The sequence below is a fragment of the Cyprinus carpio genome, chromosome A24, assembly GCF_018340385.1.
Source record: "Cyprinus carpio isolate SPL01 chromosome A24, ASM1834038v1, whole genome shotgun sequence".
Lineage (NCBI taxonomy): Eukaryota > Metazoa > Chordata > Actinopteri > Cypriniformes > Cyprinidae > Cyprinus > Cyprinus carpio.
Genome location: NC_056595.1, coordinates 25,143,089 through 25,170,318, shown reverse-complemented (window position 1 = coordinate 25,170,318; position 27,230 = coordinate 25,143,089). Strand labels below are relative to the sequence as shown.

The following is a 27,230-nucleotide window of genomic DNA, read 5'->3' as shown; positions in this document are numbered from 1 at the left end:
ACATATAAATAATAATTTCGTAGAAATGAAGTAGAATAGAATTTACACAAGGCCTGCAACTTTGTAATGCTGGTTTGAGATAATCTGCATTATTAATAACCTATAGAAATATATAATAATTAAATAATAGAATAATAATAATAGTAATGAATAATTCATATAAATATAATAAATAATTAGGAAATATAGAAGTGATTTCCTTTATGACGGTTTATGAAACCCCACCCCAGTGTGGCGTCGTTTCAGTATGCATTGCCACAGCTCCTCCTTTAAGAGCAGAGCATGCTGGGAGACTCGTGCTTGTCTGAGACGTCAAAGTCTGTGAGTGAAAATGTGCAGGTGACCTCTGTATCTGCGGGAAATGTGTTTGATGGCGCGCTGACAGCTCATGTCAGGCTTCAGTGCTCATTTCAATACGCCGCTCAAATCATCAGTCATACATACTAATAGAAACCTCACACTGCTGTGAGCTTAAACCCCTCAAACAAAGAACAGCTTCAGAATTAAGAGTCACTTATAGTTAGACAGATGGAATCAACTGTCAATGATACCTATATAATACAATATATCACTTATATCTATATCAGCATGCTGTAAAATTTTTACACAGTTCTGAAGTAAATGTGAGTAGTGTTTCCATTTGCAAACTCATGCCATGATGATTTGGGTGGTTGCTAGCGTGTAACTATGTAGTTGCTAAAGGGTTCTGGTGGTTACCAAAGCGTTTGGGTGGTTGTTAGAATGTTTGGGTGGTTGCTAGGATGTTGCTATGCGGTTGCTAAAGGGTTCTGGTGGTTTCTAGAGTTGTTTGGGTGGTTGCTAGGGTGTTGCTATGTGGTTGCTGAAGTGTTCTGGTGGTTGCTAGAGTGATTGGGTGGTTGCTAGGGTGTTGCTATGTGGTTGATGAAGTGTTTCGATGATTGCTAGGGTGTTTATAGGTAGGTGCTAAGGTGTTCTGGTGGTTGCATTTGGGCATTTGGATGGTTGTTAAAGTGTTGCTGTGTGGTTGATAAAGTGTTCTGTGGTTGCTAGAGTGTTTGGGTGGTTGCTATGGTGTTGCTAGAGTGTTTGGGTGGTTGCTAGGGTGTTGCTATGTAGTTGCTAAAGTGTTCTGGTGGTTGCTAGGGTGTTGCTGTGTGGTTTGCTAAAGTGTTTGGGTGGTTGCTAGAGTGTTTGGATGATTGCTAGGGTGTTTATAGGTAGTTGCTAAGGTGTTCTGGTGGTTGCTAGAGTGTTTGGATGATTGCTAGGGTGTTTATAGGTAGTTGCTAAGGTGTTCTGGTGGTTGCTAGGGCATTTGGGTGGTTGTTAAAGTGTTCTGTGGTTGCTAGAGTGTTTGGGTGGTTGCTATGGTGTTGCTAGAGTGTTTGGGTGGTTGCTAGGGTGTTGCTATGTAGTTGCTAAAGTGATCTGGTGGTTGCTAGAGTGTTGCTATGTGGTTTGCTAAAGTGTTTGGGTGGGGTGTTGCTATGTCTGGTGGTTGCTAGAGTGTTTGTGTGGTTGAAGGGTGTTGCTATCTGGTTGCTAAAACATTCTGGTGGCTGCTAGAGTGTTCAGGGTGGTTGTTAGGGTGTTGCTGTATGGTTGATAAAGTGTCTGGTGGTTGCTAGGGTGTTTGGGTGGTTGCAAGGGTGTTGCTATGTGGTTTAAAGTGTTTTGGTGGTTGCTAGAGTGCTCTGGGTGGTTGCTAGGGTGTTGCTAGGTGGTTTCTAAAGTATTCTGGTGGTTGCTAGGGTGTTGCTATGTGGTTGCCAAACTGCAATTAGAGAAATGATTTTTACTGTATTTACACGATTCAGAGATACTGTACTGAAATAAACAGCGTAAACCTGTCTAAGGAGGTGTTGAGGTTTCAAAGCCCTCTGAAATCATCCAACCAGGTCAATCTTAAACTGGTTGAATGGTTATCTTTCCCCCTGCATAACTAAGGGTTTCTTATCTTAAGGCGGTTTTATGTAACTGTATGAGCAATAAAAATGTTGACTAGTGAAGATCTCGAAATAACAAGCTCCTCTTATAAATAGCACTTTGGTCTCAAAGTCACATGTAAATAAAATCAGTGCAATTTTCCCAGCTGAACGTCTTCAGCTATTGGTGACATATCAGACCAAGGGTTTTATAGAATCAGAGCCCCGGTTTCCATGCAAAGTGCATCCCGCTCACATTAGCGGAGCCACCGCTGTGTCGCTCTCAGTATCACCCAGAGGTGAGTGTCAGCGAAACACCCAGATTTATATCTGTAAATGAGGAACAGAATGGCTTTTCTGTGTTTTATGTGGCGCTGGTTGGAACAGAGTGCTCCGCTCAAGGGTAGATCTGCCGTGCGGCTCTCCAGGGGCCCGGGTTCATCACCGCGGCATGACGGGGGCTTTTATTTATGTTTCTCTCCTGGAAAACACAGAGAAACTTACTTGTGTTTAAAAGAGCCTTTTTTTTTTTAGAACTATCAGCGCAGACTCGCTCTGTCTGCAGGGGTTCAGGTTAAACTTCAAATGGCTGTGTTTATGCCCGGAAAAAATGGAAAGGAAAGAGAGAGAAAAAGTCTTCGGTTACATTTGAAAAAAATAAAAATAAGGAGAGAAAACAGAAATGGAAAGGTCTGAGGACTGAGTCTGCAGGGACAGTGACTAAAGTAGCCCGGCGGCATCAGATATGCATGAGCGCTGAATCATCGCCGCGCGTCGACTGGAAGCGCAGCGGGAAGGTGCTTGTGTACTTTGCGTTGTCCTTCTTTCTGTCCTAAGATGGCTGGAGGCCATTTGAAAAGAATAAAAACAGATTATCTTATTAAACTTAAACCTTGACTAAACTGAAGCGTCAACATCTCAGAGTTCATTGAAACATATCCGGGTCATTTGCAAGTTAATAGTTCCCAAAAAAAATGCCTCAGCCAAAATTACTCATTGATAGTTTTGTTCACTCAAAGACTGGTGCATAAGCTCAGATCGATGAGGCCTACGATCAACCAGTTCCACAAAGAAATACAAAATATGTGCTAACCGAAAGAAAACGAGTTAACGAAAAGATTAAATCCAAGATTTGGTAATGATATAGCATATTGAGAGATTTACAAGCAATTTTCAAAAGCCAAATTAGGATTTTCAGCACAGCACAGGGGTTGAGATCTTTTGCATTGTGTTCTTATTTTCCTGATAATGAATCTCTTCTGTGCGGTGAATCTCTCATCTGAAGCGATGTGTTTCCTCTCAGCTGGTGCTGCGCTCAGCATCTACTTCCTGTGTCAGGATTGATAGCGGCATCTCTGCTGCTGCGTGCTGCCAATCTGTTGTGTGTCATTTTCTGTGCCCGGCAGCAGTGCGCTGCGGAGGAACCTTGTGTTTCGTTTCGTTCAGAATTTCCATCTGCATGAACACGAGGAGAGACACCGTCAGCAGTGATTAGAGAAACCACTTCTACTGTATTTATACAATTCAGAGATACTGTACTGAAATAAACAGCTTAAAGCAGTCTAGGGAGGTTTTGAGGTTATGTCCACTTTCCTGAAGTAAATGTTTGTGGCATTTGCATACATGCAAAACTCATGCCATAATGATAGGGTGTTGCTATGTGAGTGTTCTGGTGCTTGTTAGAGTGTTTGGATGGTTGCTTTGTTTTTACTATGTGGTTGCTAGAGTATGGGAGATTGTTAAGGTGTTCTGGTGGTTGCTAGGGTGTTTGGGTGGTTGCTAGGATGTTGCTTTGTGGTTGCTAGAGTATTTGGGTGGTTGCTTTGTTGTTACTATGTGGTTGCTACAGTTGTTCTGGTGGTTGCTAGAGTATGGGAGATTGTTAAGGTGTTCTGGTGGTTGCTAGGGTGCTGCTATGTGGTTGTTAGAGTGTTTGGGTGGTTGCTAGGGTGCTGCTAGGGTGTTCCTGTGGCTCAGTGGTGGAGCATTGCGTTAGCGGCGCAAAAGGTCGTGGGTTTGATTACCAGGGAACACATGTTAGGTAAAAAAAAAATGTTAGCCTGAATGCACTGTAAGTCGCTTTGGATAAAAGTGTCTGCTAAAAATGCATAAATGTAAATGCTATGTGGTTGCTAGAGTATATGGGTGGTTGCTAAGGTGTTCTGGCTGTTGCTAGAGTATTTGGGTTGTTGCTAGGGTGTTGCTAATGTGTTCTGGCTGTTGCTAGAGTATTTGGGTGGTTATTAGGGTGTTACTAAGGTGTTCTGGCCGTTGCTAGGGTGTTGCTGTGTGGTTGCTAAGGTGTTTGGGTGGTTACTAGGGTGTTCTGGCTGTTGCTAGGGTGTTGCTATGTGGTGGCTAAGGTGTCCTGATGGTTACTAGAGTATTTCAGTGGTTGCTAGGGTGTGTTCTGGCTGTTGCTAGGGTGTTGCTAGGTGGTTGCTAGGGTGCTGCTATGTGGTTACTAGACTATTTGGGTGGTTGCTAAGGGTTTCTGGGCTGCTAGGATGTTGCTATGTGGTTGCTAATGTGTTTTGGTGGATGATAGAGGAATTGGGTGGTTTCTAGGGTGTTACTAAGGTGTTCTGGCTGTTGCTAGTGTATTTTTGGGTGGTTGCTTGGGTGTTACTAAGGTGTACTGGCTGTTGCTAGGGTGTTGCTGTGTGGTTGCTAGGGTGTTGCTATGGTGTTCTGCTGTTGCTAGGGTATTGCTATGTGGTTGCTAAGGTGTTCTGGTGGTTGCTAGAGTATTTGGGTGGTTGCTAGGGTGTTGCTAAAGCATTTTGGTGATTGCTGGGGTGTTGCTATGTGGTTGATAAATAGTGATTAGAGAAACCATTTCTACCACATTTACAGGTTCAGAGAGACTGGACTGAAATAAACAGCCTAAACCAGTCTAAGAACATTTTAATGTTTAAAAAATTCCTCTAAAACCTTCCAATCAGACCAACCTTAGACTGGTTTAACTGGTTTTCTTGATTGGATTCTGGATCTTCGTCCAGAACTTTTTTTGGTGATTTATCGAATGCGCTCAGTAACACAATTTCACATCTATTTCCCATTTTCTCTCAGCTCGCTCTTAGTTTCACAGTGAGTCTGACATTTGCAAGGAAATAGGCTGTTCACGTCGTTGCCAAATTCCCTGTCGGTGTTTGGGAGGCGTTTCAATCACCTTCCCTCCCAGGTGCATAAACGACAGCGACAGTCTGAACATCTCAGGCTTTGTCAGGTTTCAACGCTGAGACGCCCATGAAATAACCAGACGATGCATCCACAACACTTCATTCCTTTTCAAATCCTGCTTTGTAATGGAAAAAATTACAATTCTGATACGCAGAACAGTTGTAGCTCCAGTAATCCCATGCTACCAAGTGTCTGACAAAATGCAGACACAATTGCACAAAATACAGATCACATGTGTTAGTAGAAACCCACGGGTGATGAGTTTGTCAGCAGCGAAAATAGAAACCAGCACGAATATATTAGCAGCAGCGTTTGGATAAATAGATATTTCTGACAGTCTCCAAACTATATATTATGATCTCTGTGTGATTTATTAGTAGTTATTAAGTACAGCATCACTAATAATACACTGTAAAAATGGTAACCTGCAATTGTTAGCTATTTCTACCTGATTTAACACATAAGAATTAGTTCTATTGGTATAAATGAATGTATATAAGTTGGTGCAGTGATGTTAAATACTGTTTTTGACTAATAAAACTGGTTAATTTTGTTTTGAAACCCATTTTCACCACAAAATAAAAAATAAAGGGTAATTGCATTGGATGTATTGGATTTTCCTCAGAATTGCAAGATATTAATTTAGAATTGCAAAATACTCTCAGAATTTCTATCTTGCAATTCTGACTTTTTTTATCTGAATTTTGAACATTTTTCAAATATTTTTGAAAATATATTTTAAGAATATAAATATATGTTTTAATAAGCATTTAAAAAATATATTTTGCCCTCCATATATTCCATTCTAAGAAAATATATTTATATCAGGGTTATTATAGTTATCAAAAAAAACATCTGTTACTTGAAATAAAATAAAAAATAAAAGGCTTGATTCCAAGGCAACGTTTGTCATTTTCATTTAGTTAAACTTGATGTATTAAAATGAATAAAACTAAAACTGAAATAAAAATAAATAAAAACTATATAGACATATCATATTTTTGTCCAAGACAATTCCATGTTTTTAACCTTTGTGTATAGGTAATGTTTTCATTGAATATTCAGTGGAAACATACAGAAATGCACTTGCTCTTAAGTTTTGAATTTTTAACCACAAATCATTATAGTATTGCTTTTTGCTATCTTATATTTATTTAAATCAGATTATAAATATGAACCAGTATGAGATATGAGTGTGTAATTGGACTAGTATTCACTAGTAAAGTACTAATAGACTGTTTAAACTCACGCATTACAGATTACACTTTAGATGACAACATCCATTAAGTTTCGCTCGTGTGAAGCAAACAGTAAAGTGATTAGCTTCCCGTCGGGCAGAAATGTTGAGCGGCTGCCATAAGGAACGCAACTGAATCAACAAGATGATTGAGAGGCGGCTTCACATCGCTGTGAGGATCCAGAGAAGCCTGTGTTGATGAGTCTGAGAGAGAGTTTTTATACCCTCCGCTCATCTTCATCTTCATCTTCATCATCATCATCACATGATGCTGCAGTGGCTGGCGTTCATGGTCTTAGATGAAAATATACATTTGTTTTCACAGGGCAACGTGTGTATATAAATGATTAGGTTTTGCATTTGGATATATACAGTTTAGATATGATCAAAGACTGTTTTTTTATCAAAGTTCAGGGTTTTATTTTGTTATTAAATGTTGAATATTCTGGCTCAGCTAACTGGTAAACAGTCTCAAACACAGCCTTTGATCTGAAAACTCTATTTTTTTTACAGAAAAGCCCCATATAATAGAATAAAGATTTTGAGATATGGTAGATTAGACTGTCGATATTTTGTTGTTTTTTCAGCAAGAATGCATGAAGAAAAAGTTATAAAAAAACAGTTTTTTTTTTGTGTGTGTGTGTGTGTGTGACTTTATTTCTTTCCTAAACCATAGGCTACAGAATAGAATAGTATAGAATAGAATAGAACAGAATAGGGTTTCTGTGGGTCTTAAAAAGGCCTTAAAAGAAGGCCTTAAAAGGGTGTTAAATTAGAGCAGAAAAACATAGAAAATAATGTCTTCCTCAGTATATGTCTTAAATTATTTATATCTAGATATATTTAATTGAGTTTAAAAATGAAGATGCAAAGTCTTGTTTTCTGAGAAATGTAATGAAAATTGAAGTTTTTTATTCTTGTTTTATGAGAGATTGTCTGTCAGTGGGAAGTGAAAACTTGTTTTTCCTCAGCTTCCTGAAACATTTGTTCTTGTTTTAATCATTTGGTTGATCTTCTGTTAATTCAGTGATTTAAGGAGCCTTAGACATTTGCACTAGAAAGCGAGAGAAAAGTACGGAATTTGATCAGAAGTTACAGTGTTTCCAGAATTTAATTGATAATTTATTGAAGTTACTTCTAGTGGTTTAGAGCTTAAAGTATGTTAAGGCGATTTTGGTAGGTTGTGTTTGAATTTATTTTTTTTCTTTTAGTTTTCTTTTTTTGTTTTTTTTTTTTTGTATTTGATTGTTTTATTTGCTGGTATTATGTTTGACGTTGTGAAATGATGGCTAAGGCCCTGCTAGCGCTGACTGTGTTTGTGTCTAGCTCGAGTGTGTCGCTGGAGTCATTAGCGTTTAGCGCGTCTGAATGTATCTGAAGCCTCTGGAAACGAGGAAACCAGTAATTGCCGTGCTACTGTCATGTTCCGGGGCTTTCTGCAGAGACTCTCGTTTGTTTTTAAGTGTAGCGTGAGAATGTCAGCTCCTGGACAAATCTTTGCAGATGCGAGCGTCTGAAATGTATGCCAATTTAGATGATGACAAGGCGCTGTAAAGATTTAGTCTCCCGATCTCTGCACGCTGAAGTGTTATTACCTCAGAAATCCCATTGTAGTAAATCAGATCCGAATAATTGGGGGAAAAAATTAGCATAGTGTTGGAGTTTGAAGGAACAGCATACAGACAGACTCTGTTTAGAAACGCTAGAGAAAAATACAGTGCATTTCGAGATTTAACATAACTATGTATTGTTAAATACTACATATGTATCATAATATACATTTAATTCACAAACACACACACAGTATATATAGAGTCAGTTCATTTGTATTAATTGCAGTGATTCATTCTGCTGTTTCATGGTTAGACATGTGACTCTCTTTATAAATGAGTCATTTGATTCATTTATTCAAATGATTCGTTCAGAAACAATCAAATGAATCATTTATTCAGTTGATTCACCCTAAATCACAGATTCATTCAGGAATGAAACAAGTTTGACGATTGACGAATCCTAGACGTTGGTAATTTCTGAAGACAGTCTAATCGTGATTTCTATGGTCTGTTAACAGAATTAAAATGCTGTAATGCATTTAAACATGCAACATGTGTCGCTATTCTCCTTATAAGCTGAAATCAAGGTGAAAGATCGTTAGACGCCGAGCTTTGGTATGCTTATGTACGTCAATCAAACTCTGATTTATTTTGCTCAGCAACTCATTTTAAATGCTGCTGATTGGTCCTTGCGTTCACACATTTAACTTTAATTGGCTGCAATTCGATACGCTGTAAACAGAAGCTTTTAAATTAAATATAATTATAATGTAAGAAAAATGTGTGGGTGTGTATATATCATTTTATTTTTCTATTGCATGTAATTTTACAGAGCCCCACAAATAATAGAATTTACTTTGAAACAGATTTCACTCAGAAATGGCTAGTAAATTTCACAAATAATTATTTATTAATTTATTATTTATTATATATATATATCTATATATATATGTATATGTATATATATATATATATATATATATATATATAATTATATGTAAATGTAAAAATGTATATAATGTATAAAATATATTATAAAATATCTAATGTAAAGTTACATATATCATTATATATATATATTATATATATATAATAATTATTGTATGTAAAAAGATACATATACTTTAAAAATGTATTATAAATTTATATATAGTATATAGTATAAAAAACTCAGAAATTGCTAGTACATTTCACAAATAATTACAAAGAAATGGAAAATTAAACACTGAATTAAACATGACATTTTAAAGTTAAGAAACTGAAATTGTATTTTCTATTCAATAATCTTATTTACTTAATAAAAAATACATGTATTTCAGTATAGATGTTTGTTGTTAATGCCAAATGGGAATAAATTTCCAATAAATAACCTCTTTTGCTCCTTGTTTTTATATTGTGTATAATTTAAAAATTGATGCATTTGTATATAATGATAAATTTAACATATAATATAAAATATGTAATTTTAAAAATGTGTTATTTATAAAATATATATTATCTAATCTAAGTCACATATAATTTTTATATAATAATTACATTTAATATTTAGTATATATAAAATATACATATGCTTTAATATATATGCAATATTTTCTATATTGAATAAAATTTCTTGCTAGTAGATTTGACAAATAATTACAGAGAAATGGTGAGTAACACGATGAATTAAATGAGAAATTTTAAAGCAGGAAAACTGGTAGTATTTTCTACCTCTTAAACATGTTTTATTTACAATTAACAAAAAAATCCATTGTATATATTTGTTTGAAGATCATTGCCAACAGGAGTAACTGGCCAACTTTATCACACAAAATAATTTGCTCTGTGGAGAAAATGCATGGGATTTTTTCATGCAGAACTTGACTGAGAGCTGTGTGTTTGAGAACTGATCAGCTCCAGACTCATTGATTAGCTGTATGTAAGACAGAAAGGAGCGCTAACGTGTGTGTGTTACTCAGAGCCTCTCTGATGACGAGCATAAATCGTTTCTCCATTTGTAAAAGCTCGTATTGCGCTGACCTTCAGCAGATGAACGGATGAAGCAGAGAAATGGCTTCACTTTAATTTATTTATGTTTAATGTGCGGCTCAGGTCTGTCCGCTCTGTTTTAGACCACTTAAAGCTGGGCAGCATCCATCGAGTCGCTGCGCTGGTTTCCATTAAAGATACGATGGGCCCCGGCAGACCCCTGAGACCCGAGAGGAAGCACAGATCGCATTAAACCCACCAGCGGCCCCCGAAATCAAAGCGCTCTCATTTACTGCCACCGTGTGCAGATGGCCACATTAAACCTCCTCGGTGGTGCCAGTGGCAGAGCTATGCCAGAATCAAAGTTTTAAGGCAAATCTGTCTTTCTGTGACCATCTTCTATATATATTGAGTATTTAATATACAGAAATTCAAATTTATTTAGATATTAATTTATAAGAATATATGAATTAAAGTATATTTAAATGTAATCATTTATATTTAGATTCAAATTTAAACACACACATATATATATAAGTTGTTTTATAAACATCAATTTAATATATGACGATTTAATACATTTTTTTCTTATTTAATCTAAAAGTTGCAGCAATTTAATATAATAATTATTTTAATATTTATTATTCAAAATTACAATTCTATGTGTGTATCATTTATAAAATATAATATATCTGTATATTTAAATGTAATCTAACATTTTTTTTATGTAATTTAAAAGTTGTTACATATAACAATGATAATGAAATTTATTATAATTATTTTAATATTTAATATAAAAAATTTGTGTAATTTATAAAATATACATACAGTACATATTTAAATATATTTAAATGCACTTGTAATATAATATAAATATGTATGTATTTAAAGTAAATATAAGTACAGAATTTAAAAGTAAAGTTTTATATTAATTTATATATGTGTGTGTGTGTGTGTGTGTATATATATATATATATATATATATATATATAAAATTTTATAATTTTGTAAACATCAATTTATATTAATATAAATTTTAAATGATTTAATTAAATATTTAATATAAAAAGTCAAATAAAACCCTAACCCTTTACATATATAATTTAAAAGTTGCTGTATATATAAATTTAATATAATGATAATTATTTTCATATTTAAAAAAGTGTGTGTAATTTATAAAATATATAATATATAATTATAAACGTATATATAATATATAATTTTAAATATATTTAAATGTAAACATTTGTAATATAATATTAATAAATATATATATATATTTAGAATAATTAATTATTAAGTTAATTTATTAAGATAAATTAATGTTATATATTTTAAAAAAAATATGGATGGATGAATGGATGGATAGATAGGTATTTGTATTGAGCATTGAGTGTCTCAGCAGAGCTACAGTGTCAGCAGTGTTTCTGCAGCTTGTATCTGTACATATATACAGTATATATATATATATATATTTATATATATTTAAGTGTGATTCAGTGGAGATGGTCTGTTTTCAGTGTCACCTGAGCAGTGTTAACCCAAATACAAACTAATATTGCATCAGCCTCCCCTGACTGAGTGTCATCATCTCCAAGCCTCCATTAATTAAAGCTGAAGAGCGCGAGACGAGATCTCAGCTCTGTCCAAGCGCTGGTGTGTTGATCAGCTGCAGTCGGCTCTGTTCGGCGTGACAGACGCTCTCCGGAGTGCGCATTAGTGAGTGAAACCTCCACTCGGAGCGCTGCTGCTGCTGATCGCCGTTCTCATCCAGGAACAGACACACACTCACGCTGGCCGCGTTTGAACCACGGTCTTATTCACCGAACCATCAACCAGGGCTTAAAACAAACGATTAAAACAAACTCAGTCAAAACCAAAATATGGCTTAGTGTCACTGTCTAATTACAAAGGCTGTGATTTAATGAAATATGTGTGATGTGTATGCAGTGCATGTTTTAGAGGGATTAAATTAATAAATGTTATTTGTGATTTGTATTATTAGTATTAGTATTGTAATTTTATCTTTTTTATAGTGACTCCTTATTTTGTTTAATATTTGTGTTTAGTAGTAATAATGAAAGTGGTTAGTTATATTGATCACAAAAAATATTGCTAAATTGTGCTGCTGTAATTTTTTAGTTTTATGTAAAAAAAAAATTATTTTATTTTATAGTGAAATATAAAAATACAGTGAAATTACAATAGTGCTATTTCTTTTGTTTATTATTTTTATTTATTATTATTAATAAATTAGTTATATTGATATAGAATCACAAAACTTTTTGCAAAATTGTGCAGCATTTTCTATAAAGTAAAAATATTGTCATTATAAGTTTTTTTTTAAATAAAATCATACAGTAGTAATAATAAAAAAAATAATAATTAAAATAATTAGTATAGATTGACATTAAATCACAAAAAAATAGCTAAATTGTGCAGCCTTAATTTTGTTGTTGTTTTTTCTTTGTTTTTTATTTTTTATTTTATTTTAATTTTTTCTGTCAAGGAAAATTATTATTTATTTATTTATTATTTTAATAGTGAAATACTGCAATAATAATATTTTTTTATTTTGTGTGATATTTTTATTTAGCAATTATAATACTAATAATTATTTATATAGATAGATTCTGCCTAAATTGTTAAATTTTTAATGATTTATTTTTTCCTACATGAGTGCAGCTCTCATGGCTTCTGCTCTTACGCAGAGCAGCACCAGTCTACTTCTCAGAGTACTGCAGGCAGTGATCTGTGTGTGTCTTCCTGAAGAAACTGGCCAAGAAGCGTAAGGAGACGCTGAGCAGCACGCGGCAGGAGATGACGGTGATGGTGAACTCCATGGACAAGAGCTACGCTGAGCAGGGCACCAGCTGCGACGAGGCCATTTCATTCATGGACACACACAACCTCAACGGACGCTGTGAGTCTCTGAGCATCACACCTCAGTCCTTTCAAACACTGAACAGGATCTGATGTGTCGTTTGAATTAAGCATGAACATGAATGAGATCTGACACTTAGAATCTGTCTGTCCCACCCACCTGCTTCACTCAGCCAATCAGAATGCAGCTCGTATCTGACCCCGCCCACCTGCTTCACTCAGCCAATCAGAACGCAGCTCGTATCTGACCCCGCCCACCTGCCTCACTTCACTTGATTTCAGATTCATAACTAAACTACCATAAAAAAGTGCCACCCTATGAAATCTGTTTCATTTTTTTTTTTTTTTTATCAAATTCTGTTTTCCCAAGTTCTGTTCATTTTTAATAGTTTAATTAAATTTTAATTTAAAAAAGGCTGTCTAATCAATTGAATTCATAAAGTTTTAACAGTTAAAAAATTCATAACAATTTTTACAAAAAATGTGCCTCATGAAATGTTTCATTTCTTCAAAAATTTTGTTTCCTGTTTTTTTATATTTCATATTTTTTATTCAATATTTTTATATACTCATATTTTTTAGATTCCATTCTGTTTAAATAATTAAATTGAATTAAAAAAACTTTATCAATTAAAAATAATTCATAAAACTTTTTATGAATAATAGTTTCCTATGAAATTTTATTATTTATTTATTTATTTATTATTCATAAAACTGTAACAAATTAAAAAAATGTATTACAATTTTAATAATTACAAAACTTTAACAGTTTAATAATATATTAAATATTAATAGTGCCCTATGTGTAATTCTTAAATTTATATTATATTTGAGAAATTCTTTATTTATATATTTATTTTTATTTAGCTGTGTTTTATGATGTAATACAGATTTATCATCAAAAATAGTGGTAATCACATAAATTCATAAAACTATAGCAATTTAGTTAATATTTTAAAATGTAATCCCTTTATTCTACTATTATTATTTGTTTCCAAAACTCAGAAACTGTACATATATGTATATATGTATATGTGTATATATATATATATATATATATATATATATATATATATATATATATATATATATATATAAATAAATAAAAATTACAGAAATACACAACAAAATTACTAAAACCTTAAAAAAGTAAAATATTAATAAAAACTATTTGTTTTTATATTTAAATTTTATAACTAAAAGTAAATAATATAAAACTAAAACTTAAAAAATATTTAGGCATTCGAAAAAATTATAAATATTACAAACATGACAAATTTGCTAAATTTGAACTAATATTAAAATTACCAGAAAACATAAAAAATAAAAGACATATTGGACATATTTTAGCAATATAAAGACATATATATTTAAAAAAAAATAAAAAAAAATTACAAAACCTTTCTGAAATTACTTAAATTTTATAAAAAAAAATATTTAAAATGATCAAATTTTCAAAATTTTAACTAAAACTAAAGAGAACACAGAACATATAAAAATAAAATCTAATTCAAAATATTAACAAAAAACTTAATAGTGTATCAGTAGTATACTAAAATAATCAAAATCTAAGAATAAAATATTAGCAAACACTACAATAGCACATGGCATAATGGTATATCAATTAATATCTGGTACATCAGTTTTTAAGGTTAACATGGCATCAGAATACAAATAAAGCACATTTTAGTAAGTGTGCGGTGACATGTTCGATGCATGTGGAAATGTAAGTCAAATTTAAATGTTTGTTGGTGTTTTAAGAATTCAAATGTGCTCTTTATCTGCTTACTCATGCTTTTTTATTCTGAAAGCTGTCTCCTCGCCGTCTTCGTTCACCATGAAGACTAACACACTGAGCACCGCCGTGCCAAACTCCTACTATCCAGGTAAAGCTCTGCATGTTCACTGCTTTCTGTCTGAAACAGCTCTGCTTTTCCTGTCGCATAACTGAGCTTTATAGACCGCATGAAATCACAGTCGGAGTTCTTTTAGCCCACATCCACAACTTTGAGTTCATCTGTATGATAACGTACCACTAAACATATATATATAAATATATATAAATGTACTTTTAGAAGATATATTGTTCAATATAGTTTTTTTTCCCCTTTTTTTAAAGATGTATTTGTATTTTTATTCAGGGTTATTATAGTTAATGAAAACAACAAATCCTCAAAAAAAAAAAAAAAGTTTCATTTCTTGAAATAAAATAAACTTTAACTAAAATACACTAAATATACTAAAATAAAATATTTTAAAATGCTTATTTTATTTCAGCTATCATAAAAACCATTGACAGAAACATTTTCATTACTTGAAAAAAAAAAAATATATATATATTATATAAATATATTTAATATACTAAAATAAAAATATTTCGGCTAGCATAAAAAAAAAAACTTTTACTTGAAACATGAAATAAACTTCAACTGAAATATACTAAACTTACTAAAATAAAATATTTTAAAAACTTGTTTTATTTTTTAAGACAGCATTTCTCCTATTAATATAGTTTAACCTGATACATTAATAATAATTAATATATTAATTAAATGTATATAAATACAAATTAATAATAAAGCGAATAAAAATTACAAACACACACACAAGATACTTAAACGTTAACTAAAGGTAATATAAAACCAGAAATTTCAACCTAAAAACTAATTATTAATAAAAAAAATGTTATTCAGAACTGTAATAGTATCTCAAAGATACTAAACTCATGCTGCTTTTATTCATCAAAGACACATTAAATGAATCAAAAAGTGACAATTAAGACATTATAATGTAACAAAAGATTTCCATTTCAAATAAATGCTGTTCTTTTGAACTTTCTGTTCATCTGTGAATCCTGAAAAATAAAATGCATCAAAGTTTCCACATAAATATTCTGTTTTCAACATTAATAATAATTATAAATGTTTCTCAAGCAGCAAAACATTATATTAGAATGATTTCTGAAGATCACGTGACACTGAAGACTGGAGTAATGATGCTGAAAATACAGCTGTGCATCACAGGAATAAATTACAGTTTAACAGAGATTCACACAGAAAACAACTGTTTTACATTATAATAATATTTCAAAATTTTTACATAATTTTAGATCAAATAATTTCACATTTAAAAAATCTCACCAAACCCAAAATTTTTATACGATTGTGTAAACTCTTTCATTTTACAGTCTTTTTCTTTGTGCAAGGGTATTAACAGTTTAACCAGTAAAGCATGTCAAACCATTTCATGGGGTCTGTGTGTAACCAGTTCTGTCTGTGGTCACCTGTTTAACCTTCCTGACTAATGCAGTACTGACTTGATCTGGATCAGTGTGGACTGAACCGCTTTTCTCTTCTCTGTAAACCTCTGCACGTCTCTCGGCCGTGAGCAGACCCCTTCGTGCCGACCGCAATCTTAGGTGAGAAAACCTCCGTTTCTGTTTCCACACATGACCACGTCCTGAGAATAGCTTGTTTGTGTTGACGAGAGACAGACAGGAAGTAGATCTGACGCTTCCTCACATTCATACCTGCCTGCTTTTCTCTTCTGTGTGAGACTTGAGGGTTTATTCCTCCCCGAGCCGAGGCTTCACCCCATCCCATCCGCATTCCGTGTCGTGCGTGTGACGTCACGTATGTCTCTGACCTCTCATGTGCATGGACAGATAATGTGGACCGGATGAGGGGGGAGTGACAGTGTGGCACGAACGAATAAAGCGACCCATGGTCATTTCCATCAGTGTCTGCAGACGTGCTCTTTATGCTCACGATAGCATTTAAAACACACTTTGTCATTATCAAATCAATTGTGCACATGTCAAAGTCTTTTTTTTTTATAACAATACCCATTTTAATGATAATGTATCACATTTATAAACTTTAAAATGGCTCTAAATCACTATATTAAATGAGATCTTGGGTTCAGGAAGTATATTTCCCATTCATCCACTCGAAAGACACAAGGATGCGTGAACTTGTAGTACATAAAGCACTTCTGTTGTCTTAAAGGGATAGTTCACCTGAAAATTATCATTCAGTTATTATAATTTGCTCAGCCTCGTGTCGATTCTGTCTTCTGTGGAACTCTAACAAGATATTTTAAAGAATGTTGGGATTTGATTTACGAATGACGTGAATAAACGTTTTTTGTGTTGTGGTAATAATGTTGTTTGTTGTTTTCTTATTGATTGAAGTTGTTAGATGATTGGTTGTTGTAAAAAAAACAAAAAAAAAGATACTTTGAAATTGGCTTTTATCAAGATCTGTACGAAAAGACATTAAAACACGTTGGATATCAACATTTGATTTGATTTGCAAAATTCAGCAGTGATTCAACCTTCATCCATGACGTTGATTAACCCTTGAATACACATTGAAATGTGGTTGAGATAACGTTGGTTGTTGTTTCAACGTTGGAAAAACATTTAGTGCTAAATGGTTGTAAAAAGGTTAACAAAATACATATAAACCAACTGAATTTTTAACAAGATCTGTCGTAGAAGTAAAATGTTGAAATAATGTTGTGATACCAATGTTGATACAATTTGCAAAATTTAAATTTCCACATTGATTTGGCCTTGGATCTATGATGTTGATAAACACAGTAATAAGCGGTGACTTGTGTTTTAAATCATGTAATTTGTTGATTCGACATTTAAAAACAAAAAGGTTGTAAAAAGGTTATCTAAATACTTCAATTTAACATTGAGATTTAAAAAATATATGTACGAAATATAGAACATTGAAACAATGTTGCAAGATCAATGTTGACTCGACCTTGATCTATGACGTTGATTTGCCTGTAAATAAACATTGGAATAATGTCAGCTGTTGTTTCAACATTGAAAAACTGTTATTTAATGCAAAAAGGTTAACAAAATATAACCAACTATTTTTACTGTACAAAAAATTAAAACAATGAAACAGCATTACGACGTCAACTTTGATTGGATTTGCAAAACTGAACCAAATTCTACTCCGATTTAACCTTGATGCATGACGTTGAATAAATGTTGAAATGTGGTTGAAAAAAATGTCTCAAAGTTGAACAACAATGGCATTTAATGCAAAAAGGTTGTAAAAAGCTTAACAGAATACTTAGAAATTAACATTGAAAGTAAATTTAAAAAAAAGTTCAAGTAATTGTTCTCGATCCATAATGTTAATGCAAAATCTTTACCAAAATATATAGAATAAAACATTGATATTTTAACAAGATTTGTAGAAAAGGTAAAACCTTGAAACAACGTTGCCATATCAATGCTGATTTGCAAAACTGAAACAAAATTCAACACTGATTCAACATTCATCCATGACGTTGAATAAACGTTGAAATGTTGTTGAAATATTGTCGGTTGTTTCAACAGTTATTTTTTTTTGGTATTAAATGGTTGTAGAACAGTTAACACAATACTTAGAAATCAACATTGAATTTTTTTCAACAGTAAAAAAACTGAAACGTTGATCTGCAAAATTGAAACAAAATTCAACACTGATTCAACCTTGATCCATGACTTTGAATAAGTGTTGAAATGTGGTTGAAATAATGTCTCAACGTTGAACAACAATGACATTTAATGCAAAAAGGTTGTAAAAAGATTAACAGAATACTTGAAAATCAACAAAAAAAACCTTCAAGTGATTCAACCTCGATCCATAATGTTGATTAAATGCAAAAACTTTACCAAAATGTATAGAATTCAAAATTGAAATTGTAACAAGATTTGTAGAAATGGTAAAACCTTGAAACAATGTTGCAATATCAACTTTGATTTGCAAAAACTGAAAGAGAATTCAACACTGATTCAACCTTGATCCATGATGTTGAATACACATTGAAATGTGATTGAAATAATGCCTGAATGTTGAAAATCAATGACGTTTAATGCGAAAATGTTACCGAAGTACTTAGAATTCAGACTTGAGATTTTAATAAGATCTTAAGAACAGTTAAACGTTGAAACAACGTTGCAATGTCAATTCGATTTGCAAAATTGATGCAAATTGATTGAAACAAAATTCAACCCTGATTCATGACATTGAATAAACGTTGAAATGTGGTTGAAATATTGTCTTTTGTTGCTCCGATGTTGAAATAAAATGACGTTTAATGCAAAAACGTTACTTAAGTACTCAGAAGTCAGACTGGAAATTTTAATAAGATCTTAAGAAAAGTAAAACGTTGAAACAACGTTACAATGTCAATTCGTTGAAATCCCAACTCGTTTAGATCTGTTTAGAAAGTTGTAGCCATTGCCGCTACAAACGTGTCACGGTGGAGTACCTGAATGGGATTTGTACTCGAGGAACCCGAGCGTTGAGCAGGTTCAGATTCGGCCTCGTCTCATTCCTTCATTCTGACACCTCAGACGGTTCAGAGTAAGTCAGTCAGAACCTCAGATACTCTCTGGACTTCATGTGTAGCTGCTCTTGCTTCAACTATCTTGTTGCTTACACCCTTTTTCCTCTCTCTTCCTGTTTTCTTTCTTCACATTTAACCTATGTATCCTCTTAAAAAGTGCCCATTAATGGTAAGTTGCCAATCGGCCCTGTGTTTTTTTTGGGGGGGTGACTGTCAGTGGGATCCGCTCCCCCCTCTCCCCTCAAACCGTGTCGCCTCTCTCGCATGGCCTTGTGTCACATTTCGCCTCCCATTAGCTAGCATGGCGTCACCCGTGGCCGCCCTCTTCATGCATACAGTATATGTGACACCCTCCACTCACCTGCATCCTCAAATGTGCTTTCTTTTGGTTCCCAACCCTGTCGTGAAGGTGCCACATCCAGACATCACCATTCCACCATTCGTACGACCTCATTTTGACATCGGATAGCCAGTTTCTTTAGCTAGAACAGACGGCTTGGTTTTGTTTTGGTGTTACCGGCGTTCTCTTTATGCACATGTTTGGATTCGACTCACCTGTTGTTCTGTGCTCATCTCTTCATGTAGTCGTCAACCTACTGCTCATCCAATCCTTCGCAGTTTTCTTCTGCGTTTGCTGACCGTTTGTCCCTTGCGTTTTTCCCGTCAGATGAAAACCACACCATGAACAGCGAGACCAGCAGCTTGGTGCAGTCGCACACTCACTCCTACAAGAAACGCGAGGCGGTGGATGTCCCATATCAGACGGGACAGCTTCACCCGGCCATCCGTGTGGCCGATCTTCTCCAGCACATCACGCAGATGAAGTGCGCCGAGGGTTACGGCTTCAAAGAGGAATACGAGGTGAGTTCTTTTACTTTAGTTTACTCTGGACATCATGTTTCGTCACACGTTTATACGTCGCTGCATGCTGTTTGCATGTTATTTTTTAAGGGTGGTAACTGAATAGGGCTGTGCAAAAAATCGAATACGATTTTCATGCGCATCTCTTCAGTAAAGACGCTCCTGTGATTAGTAGTATATCTCCAGCACGTGCGTTCAGATCAGGGTTGCCAGGTTTTCACAACAAATCCAGCCGTAATTCACCGACAATCTACACAAAATCGCTTTCAAAATCGACAAAGAATCGCCTGCGATTTTAAAATCGATTTTGTGTAGATTGTCAGTGAATTACGGCTCTATGTAGTAAATGCCAACCAGTGTTGCCAAGTCTGCGGTTGTTTTTCATGTCCGCGGGTTGAAGCGACCCCAATACCAATAACGTGATATTTAGCCCTTAAATGTGAATATTACCAGGGCAACCCTGACAAAAAACTTATATTTTAACCCTGGGATGCAATTTTTATCAGGGAACCTCCTGGAAATGCGATTGTGCTAGTTTTGGACTAGTTTTGAGAAACAACTGGGCAGGATTTGTTGTGAAAACCTGGCAACCCTGATCTGAACGCACGTGCTGGAGATATACTACTAATCACAGGAGCGTCTTTACTGAAGAGATGCACATGAAAATCGTATTCGATTTTTTGCACAGCCCTATAACTGAATAAATCACCACAGGCAAAAACACACTCACCCCAGTGTCGTTCCAAACTTGACTTTGTCTTCTGTGAAGCACAAAAGGTTAGCAGTTTTCGGTACAACAGTTTTCTCAGAGCTTGCTAAAAATTCGCAATTGTGAGTTTATATTACGCAATTCTGTGAAAAATAAATTCAGTGAGATAAAAAGTCGCAATAACCTTTTTTTTTATTTTATTATTTTTTTTTTTTTTATTTAGTGGCGGAAACAGGCTTCCATAGATATTTGTTGTTATAAAAATGTAGAAATGTAGAATGATGTAGAAATTTCGACGTTTCGTCCAACATCTCTGTGTTGATGCTGGTTTGAAACGACATGAGAGTGAGTAAATTATTCATTTTTAGCAGAACTATTCTATTAATATTCACTGCAAAATGTTTGTATTGTTTTCCAGCACTATCAAAACATTTAATTATGAAGCAAAATGACTTACGATATTAAGTCCAGCTTTCTGAAAATTAAGTGAGTTTATGCTTAAAAGAATCTGCCACTGGGGTTGGAAAAATTATTAAATTTTCTTCTCCCGTTGACAGATATTTATTCTTGTTTTAATCGTAATTTTTTTTTAATTTGATATTTTTTCATATCTTAAATCATTTTGCATATCAAATAAATGTATCTTAATTTAAGAATGTTTGTAAAGAATTTTTGTCTTTTTTTTTAATTAAGTGAATTTGTGCTTAAAACACGACAAAATATCTAACAATGAGATCAGCAAAATAAACTTGACTAAGTTTGACTAAACTTGTTTTAAGTATAAACTCATTTAATTCTGATGCATTCTTCAAAAAACAAAACTTAATATTTAATATCTCACTTAATTTCAGAAAACAAGACTTAGTATCTTAAGCCATTTTGCATCACAAGTAAATGTATCTTGATTAAACAATGTTTAAGGAGTATTTTGTTTAGTTTTAAATGAAGAAATATTTACTTGCGAAGCAAAATGACTTAAGATACTAAGTCTTGTTTTCTGAAAATTAAGTGAGTTTACGCTTAAAACAAGAACAAATAAACTTAATTCAAAAGGAAAATGGGATTATTTTTCTGACCCCGTTGGCAGATCTTTTTTTTTCTTAATTCAAGCATAAACTCACTTAATTTTTATACATTTTTCAGAAAACAAACTTAAGTCCTTTTACTCCACAAGTGAATGTATCTTGATTTAAGAATTTTTAAATCGTATTTTTGTCTTGGGTTTCCAGTACAAATATTTAAATATACTTAAATCAAGATACTTTTACTTGAGAAGCAAAATTACTGAAGATAAAATTAAGTGAGTTTATGCTTAAAACAGGAACAATTATCTGTCAATGTGGGAAAAAATAAATAAAATAAAACTGACATATATGGAAGCCCGTTTCCGCCACTGAATAAAAAAAAAAAAAAAAAAAAAACTGCGAGAAAAAAATTCGCAATTCTGACTTTTTTCTCACAATTGCGAGTTTATATTATGCAATTATGTGAAAAAAGTCAGAATTGTGAGATAAAAAGTCGCAATAATTTTTTTCATTTCTTTTTATTCAGTGGCGGAAACAGGCTTCCATAGATATTTGTTGTTATAAAAAGCAAAAATTAACTTAATTTAGATCATTTTTATCAAGTCACCTTGCTTCTCAAGTAAATATATCTTGATTTAAGTATGTTTAGATATTTTTAACTGGAAAACAAGACAAAAATTCTGAGGAAGAACATGATTTGCAGTAGTTTTCTCCATGAGCTTCTGTTGAATCCTGTTGACCGCACAAGGTTTATCTCTCTTTTTCACCACCATATGATGTGCATTACCTTCACACACACGACGCGACTCACGCGATCGGCCGTTTGTTAACGTCTAGTGCGACTGAGAGACGTGGGCAGCGTTAAACAGCCATCACGGCTCTGTGTTTGTGCATCCTCTCACCATAACCTCACCGCTTTATCCTTCACATCTGAATGAAATCAATATTTCAGCCCAGACACCCGCCCTGAGGGCACGATTCATTATGAATAAAGATTGTTTTTAGAGTTCAGGTAGACGTCGAGGTTAGCTCTCACTCCCTCGTCCCTTCCTCCGTGTGAAAGTTGCTTGTCTTTGCTGTGTTTTCTCCTCCATGTTGAATAATGGTTTGAGATGACCAACACTAAAATATTCCCTTATCTTTCCTTTTGCTTCTCGTTATTCCGTACATTAACTTTGGAAAAGATAAATGAGGTAAGCAGCCCTTTTTGGATATCTGTAAGATGTTTTAGTTGCTAATATGACTTGTTAGCTCCCGATTGTCCTGTAGTTTGTCTTAAAGCTCCTGTAGTTTCACTAGTCCTACCTTAGCAACTGTTGCCGCCCGTCATATTATCAGAGAAGATGTTGTCCCTTTTCTGATGGAAGTCTGTGGAGGCGCTGTGTGTTTTGATGATTTGCATAAAATTGCATTTAAAATGTTCTCAAAATATAGTTGCTGGGTCGCTTGTAATTCACAGATGGGTATTTTTCTGTATTTTTAAATAATATTAGGTTGTTAATGTGTTTTTTTTTCATTGTAAAAAAGAAAAAGTGTTTGATCAGTTGTTATTGAGAAAAAAAAATAAAACTAAAATCATAAAGAGAAAATTACTGAAATAAAAAAAAAACTTTATTTGAAAAAAAATATTAAAAACCTTAATAAAAGTTAGTTTCCAAAGCAATATTTTTAATTTCATTAAGTTTACTAAAACTAGAGAATAAAATTAAATAAAATTTATATAAAAAAGAGATTTTTAAAACTAATAAAAATTACAAAAACACCACAAAGTTACTGAAATATTACCAAAAAAAAAATAATAATATATATATATATATATATATATATATATATATATAATATTACTTCAGCTAGTTGCCAAGGAAATATTTCTCATTTTCATTAAGTTTAAATTGATGTACTAAAATAACTGAAATAAAGAAAAATACAGATTAAAGAAATAAAAAATTTAATTATTTTTGTTATTTCATGGTGGAAATGGGCTTCCATAATATTAAAAAAAAAAAGGTAATAAAAAAAAAAAAAAAAACTAATTACTAAAACTTGAACCGAGAATGCAAATAAAAAAATAAAAGAGAAGAGAAACAGTCATATTTCATTCCAGACCATCACAATTATTGTTGTTATTATTTTTAATTGTATTATTACATGATGGAAATGGGCTTCCATAATATTAAAATAATAATTAAAAAAATTACAACAAACAATTACTTTATATAAAGTTTAATCTAAAATGAATATGAAAACAAAATTTTCTTCAGTTTTTGAGTCATGTTATGGAAACATTGAACTATTTATTAAAAGAGCAACGGGTGTCGTATTTCGTTTTAGACTGTGTACGAATAATATTCCGCGTTATCAACAGTACCATGTACAGTATATTTATAGTGTCAGAATCCCACATTTGAACATCTGACTCTAAAGAAAGCTTCATTTGTGGGTGAAACACATCAGAAGCATCTTGACTGAAGTGTGAAGCTTTAACTGTCGCTGTCACCGAGGTCATGAGCGCAGTAATCCATCCACAAACACCTCGAGCATGCTGGGATGCGTAACAATAAAGAATCGACAGCCACATCTTACAACATGCATTATTAAGTTGGCTTGATGCTTGTTTTCTTCATGCTTGCTTTGACATCTTTCAGAGAGCGCGTGTCATTCAGCATCAGAAGAGTTGATTCCACCTCCTGCTTTAATGCTCAGCGCCGCTGAGACGAAACGCAGGTTAATGCTCGTGTGTGTTTGAGGCGCTCCTCTCGTTCAGATCCGGTTTTTAGCATCGCCACAGTTTTGGCTCATGATTCCAGTCATGCGTCTGATTGGCTGTGATTCTGAGGCTCAGCCAATCGCAGCGAGCGGCCTTGAGGGACAGAAACAGCCCTGAGCTTCCTGCCAGCCGTTTCTCCATCCGCTCCGTTCCAGTCTGCTCTGAAGCTTATTTATTCAGCACCACATTGTTACATTTCAAAAGATTATTTTACAATCAAGCAACGTCTGAAAATCATTATTCTCTCCCGTTTCGCCACAGCAACTCTTAAAGGGACAGTTCACCCAAAAATAAAAGTTGTGTCGTTAAAAATACTATGATAGTTTTTGATAATATTTTAAATTGGGTTTTTCTGTTTTCGTTTAAATTTTAGTTCAATTTTAAGTGATTTTGTTGTTTTTCTTATTTTGTATGAGTATATTATTATTATTATTTTTTTTAAATATGTGATTTTTTTTTTATTATTATTATTAGATTTTAGTTTAAGCTGTTTTAGTATTTTAAGGTAAACTTGGAAACTGGCTATATATATATATATATATATATATATTTTTATTTTTTTATTTTTTTATTTGAATTAGTTTTATTTTTAATACATCTATATGGTTTCTATTACGTTTTAATTTTTTAGTTTTGTTTATTTAGTTTTACGTAACCAATTAAAAATAAAATAAATTAAGTTTAAAATAATTTGTTTTGTTTTGTGTTTTTAAAATAAGTTTAGTTTTTAAGTTAATTTATTTCAGTTTTGTTTTTAATTTGTTTATTTTTATTATTTAAGTTTTTATTTTATTTAAATATGTTTATTTTTTATTGTTAATTTATTTCAGTTAATGCTTATTTTGTTTATTTTATTCTTATGAAATTTTTATTTTATTTAAAAAGTTTAAGTTCTATAGTTAATTTATTATGTAATTTAAAAAAGTTAAAGTTTTTTATATTTAATTTAATTTATTTATTTTAGTTAATGTTTATTTTTAATTACAATTTTTTTTTTTTTTATAATCTTCATTTTAGATATCCCTAATAGATAATAACCCAGACTCAGCCTCATATTGTTCCAAACCCATAAGACTAGAGTTAATCACAAATTAAGGCTTTTTTAATGAAGGTTTCTGTCCCTCTATTGAAAGGCAACCAAAAAACCCAAAACTGTCATAAAGGCTTTGCAGAACGAATCCATGTGAATCGCTTGATATGATGAACAGATTTCAGTTTCATCGAAACAATAATCTAAACCTCTCAGGGTTGATTACAAGAATCTTAATTTGTGTTTTGAAGATGAACTGAAGTCTTACAGGTTCGGAACGACGTGAATAATGACAGGATTGACATTTCTGGGTGCTTTATTCCTGTAGGTTGAGCCTGTTTTCCTGCATGTCTTGTGTTTCTGCAGCAGATAAAGCACACAGAAGCGTGTCAGTGTCTGTTTGACAGAATCTGGGCGGTGTGAATACCCTCGGAGGCGTGTGTGTGTGTGTGTGTGCTGACGGCTGTCATGATTCTCCCGCTGCGGTCTCGGCGTCGGACTCCGCATCTCATTCTCTGAAAGGTGTTTGTCAGTCGCTCGTACCTCGTCTCGCTGTCACTGATGCCACATGAAAGCAGAGCCGTCTCAGAAGAATAACGAGGAAATAACAGAGAAGCAACATCAGCCTGCATTCAATCTGCTTTAACGTCTGTTTTGATGCATTAAATGCGTCTGCCCTTCATGACCTTTACCAAACCAAGTCCTGTAGCTGCTGTTATACTGTGAATGTGTATGAGTATATTTATGTTATGAGTATATTTACAATATAACAAGACCCTGAGAGCCTGTCAGTGCCAGTGTTATTTTAGTATCATAACATAAAGTTTTGTATTAATATATATATATTTTTCATTTAAATATTAGTTCAAGTAATTGTTTTGTCATTTTAGTTGTTATACATTTATATATATATATATATATATATATATATATATATATATATATATATATATATATATATATCTATATATATATATATATATATATATATATATATATATATATATATGTGTGTGTGTGTGTACATTTGTCTATAAATTTATATATATATATTTGAGTTTTAATTCTTTAGTGCATCAAGTTAAAAGAGAAATGTTGGCTTGAAAACTAGCTGAAATATATAGATTCTTTACATTTTATTTCAGTTAACTTTCTTTCATTTCAACTAACATTTTTTTATTTATGTTTTATATATATATATATATATATATATATTTTTTTTTTTTTTTTAATTTATTTATATATTATGTATTTTATATGTATTTTTTGCAGGGGTGGGGGGTCAGTAAATTGATAGAATTTTTTGTATTTAATATAAATAATTTAATATGTAAACATAAAAAATTATAAAATGTATAAATATATAATTTATATGCATACACCACCAGTTTCCTCAGAAATATTGTGCAGCTCAACTGTGTTCAACACTGATAATAATCAGAAATGTTTCTTGAGCAGCAGATCATCATATTAGAATGATTTCTGAAGATCATGTGACACTGAAGACTGGAGTAATGATGCTGGAAATACAGCTGCACATCACAGAAATAAATTACACTTTAACAGAGATTCACACAGAAAACAGATATTTTACATTAGAATAATATTTCACAATTTTACTGTATTTTTAATCAAATTAATGCATCCTCGGTGAGCAGAAGAGACTCTTTCAGAAATATGAAAAATCGATTTTTTAAACAATAGTGCATTTCAAGATGTGTTTATATTTATTTTCCAGACACAGTGT

General features: G+C 32.8%; 1 protein-coding gene across 1 annotated transcript in view; it reads left to right on the top strand.

Annotated features, from left to right (window-relative positions):
* ptprma (protein tyrosine phosphatase receptor type Ma) overlaps positions 1 to 27,230 on the top strand; it is a 207,633-nt gene that overhangs the window by 146,036 nt on the left and 34,367 nt on the right. Inside the window, exons 17-21 of the mRNA XM_042714848.1 lie at positions 12,620 to 12,771; positions 14,543 to 14,617; positions 16,123 to 16,149; positions 19,249 to 19,260; positions 19,759 to 19,952. Of these exons, the coding sequence (XP_042570782.1) occupies positions 12,620 to 12,771; positions 14,543 to 14,617; positions 16,123 to 16,149; positions 19,249 to 19,260; positions 19,759 to 19,952 (460 nt within the window). The remainder of the gene's footprint in view (positions 1 to 12,619; positions 12,772 to 14,542; positions 14,618 to 16,122; positions 16,150 to 19,248; positions 19,261 to 19,758; positions 19,953 to 27,230) is intronic.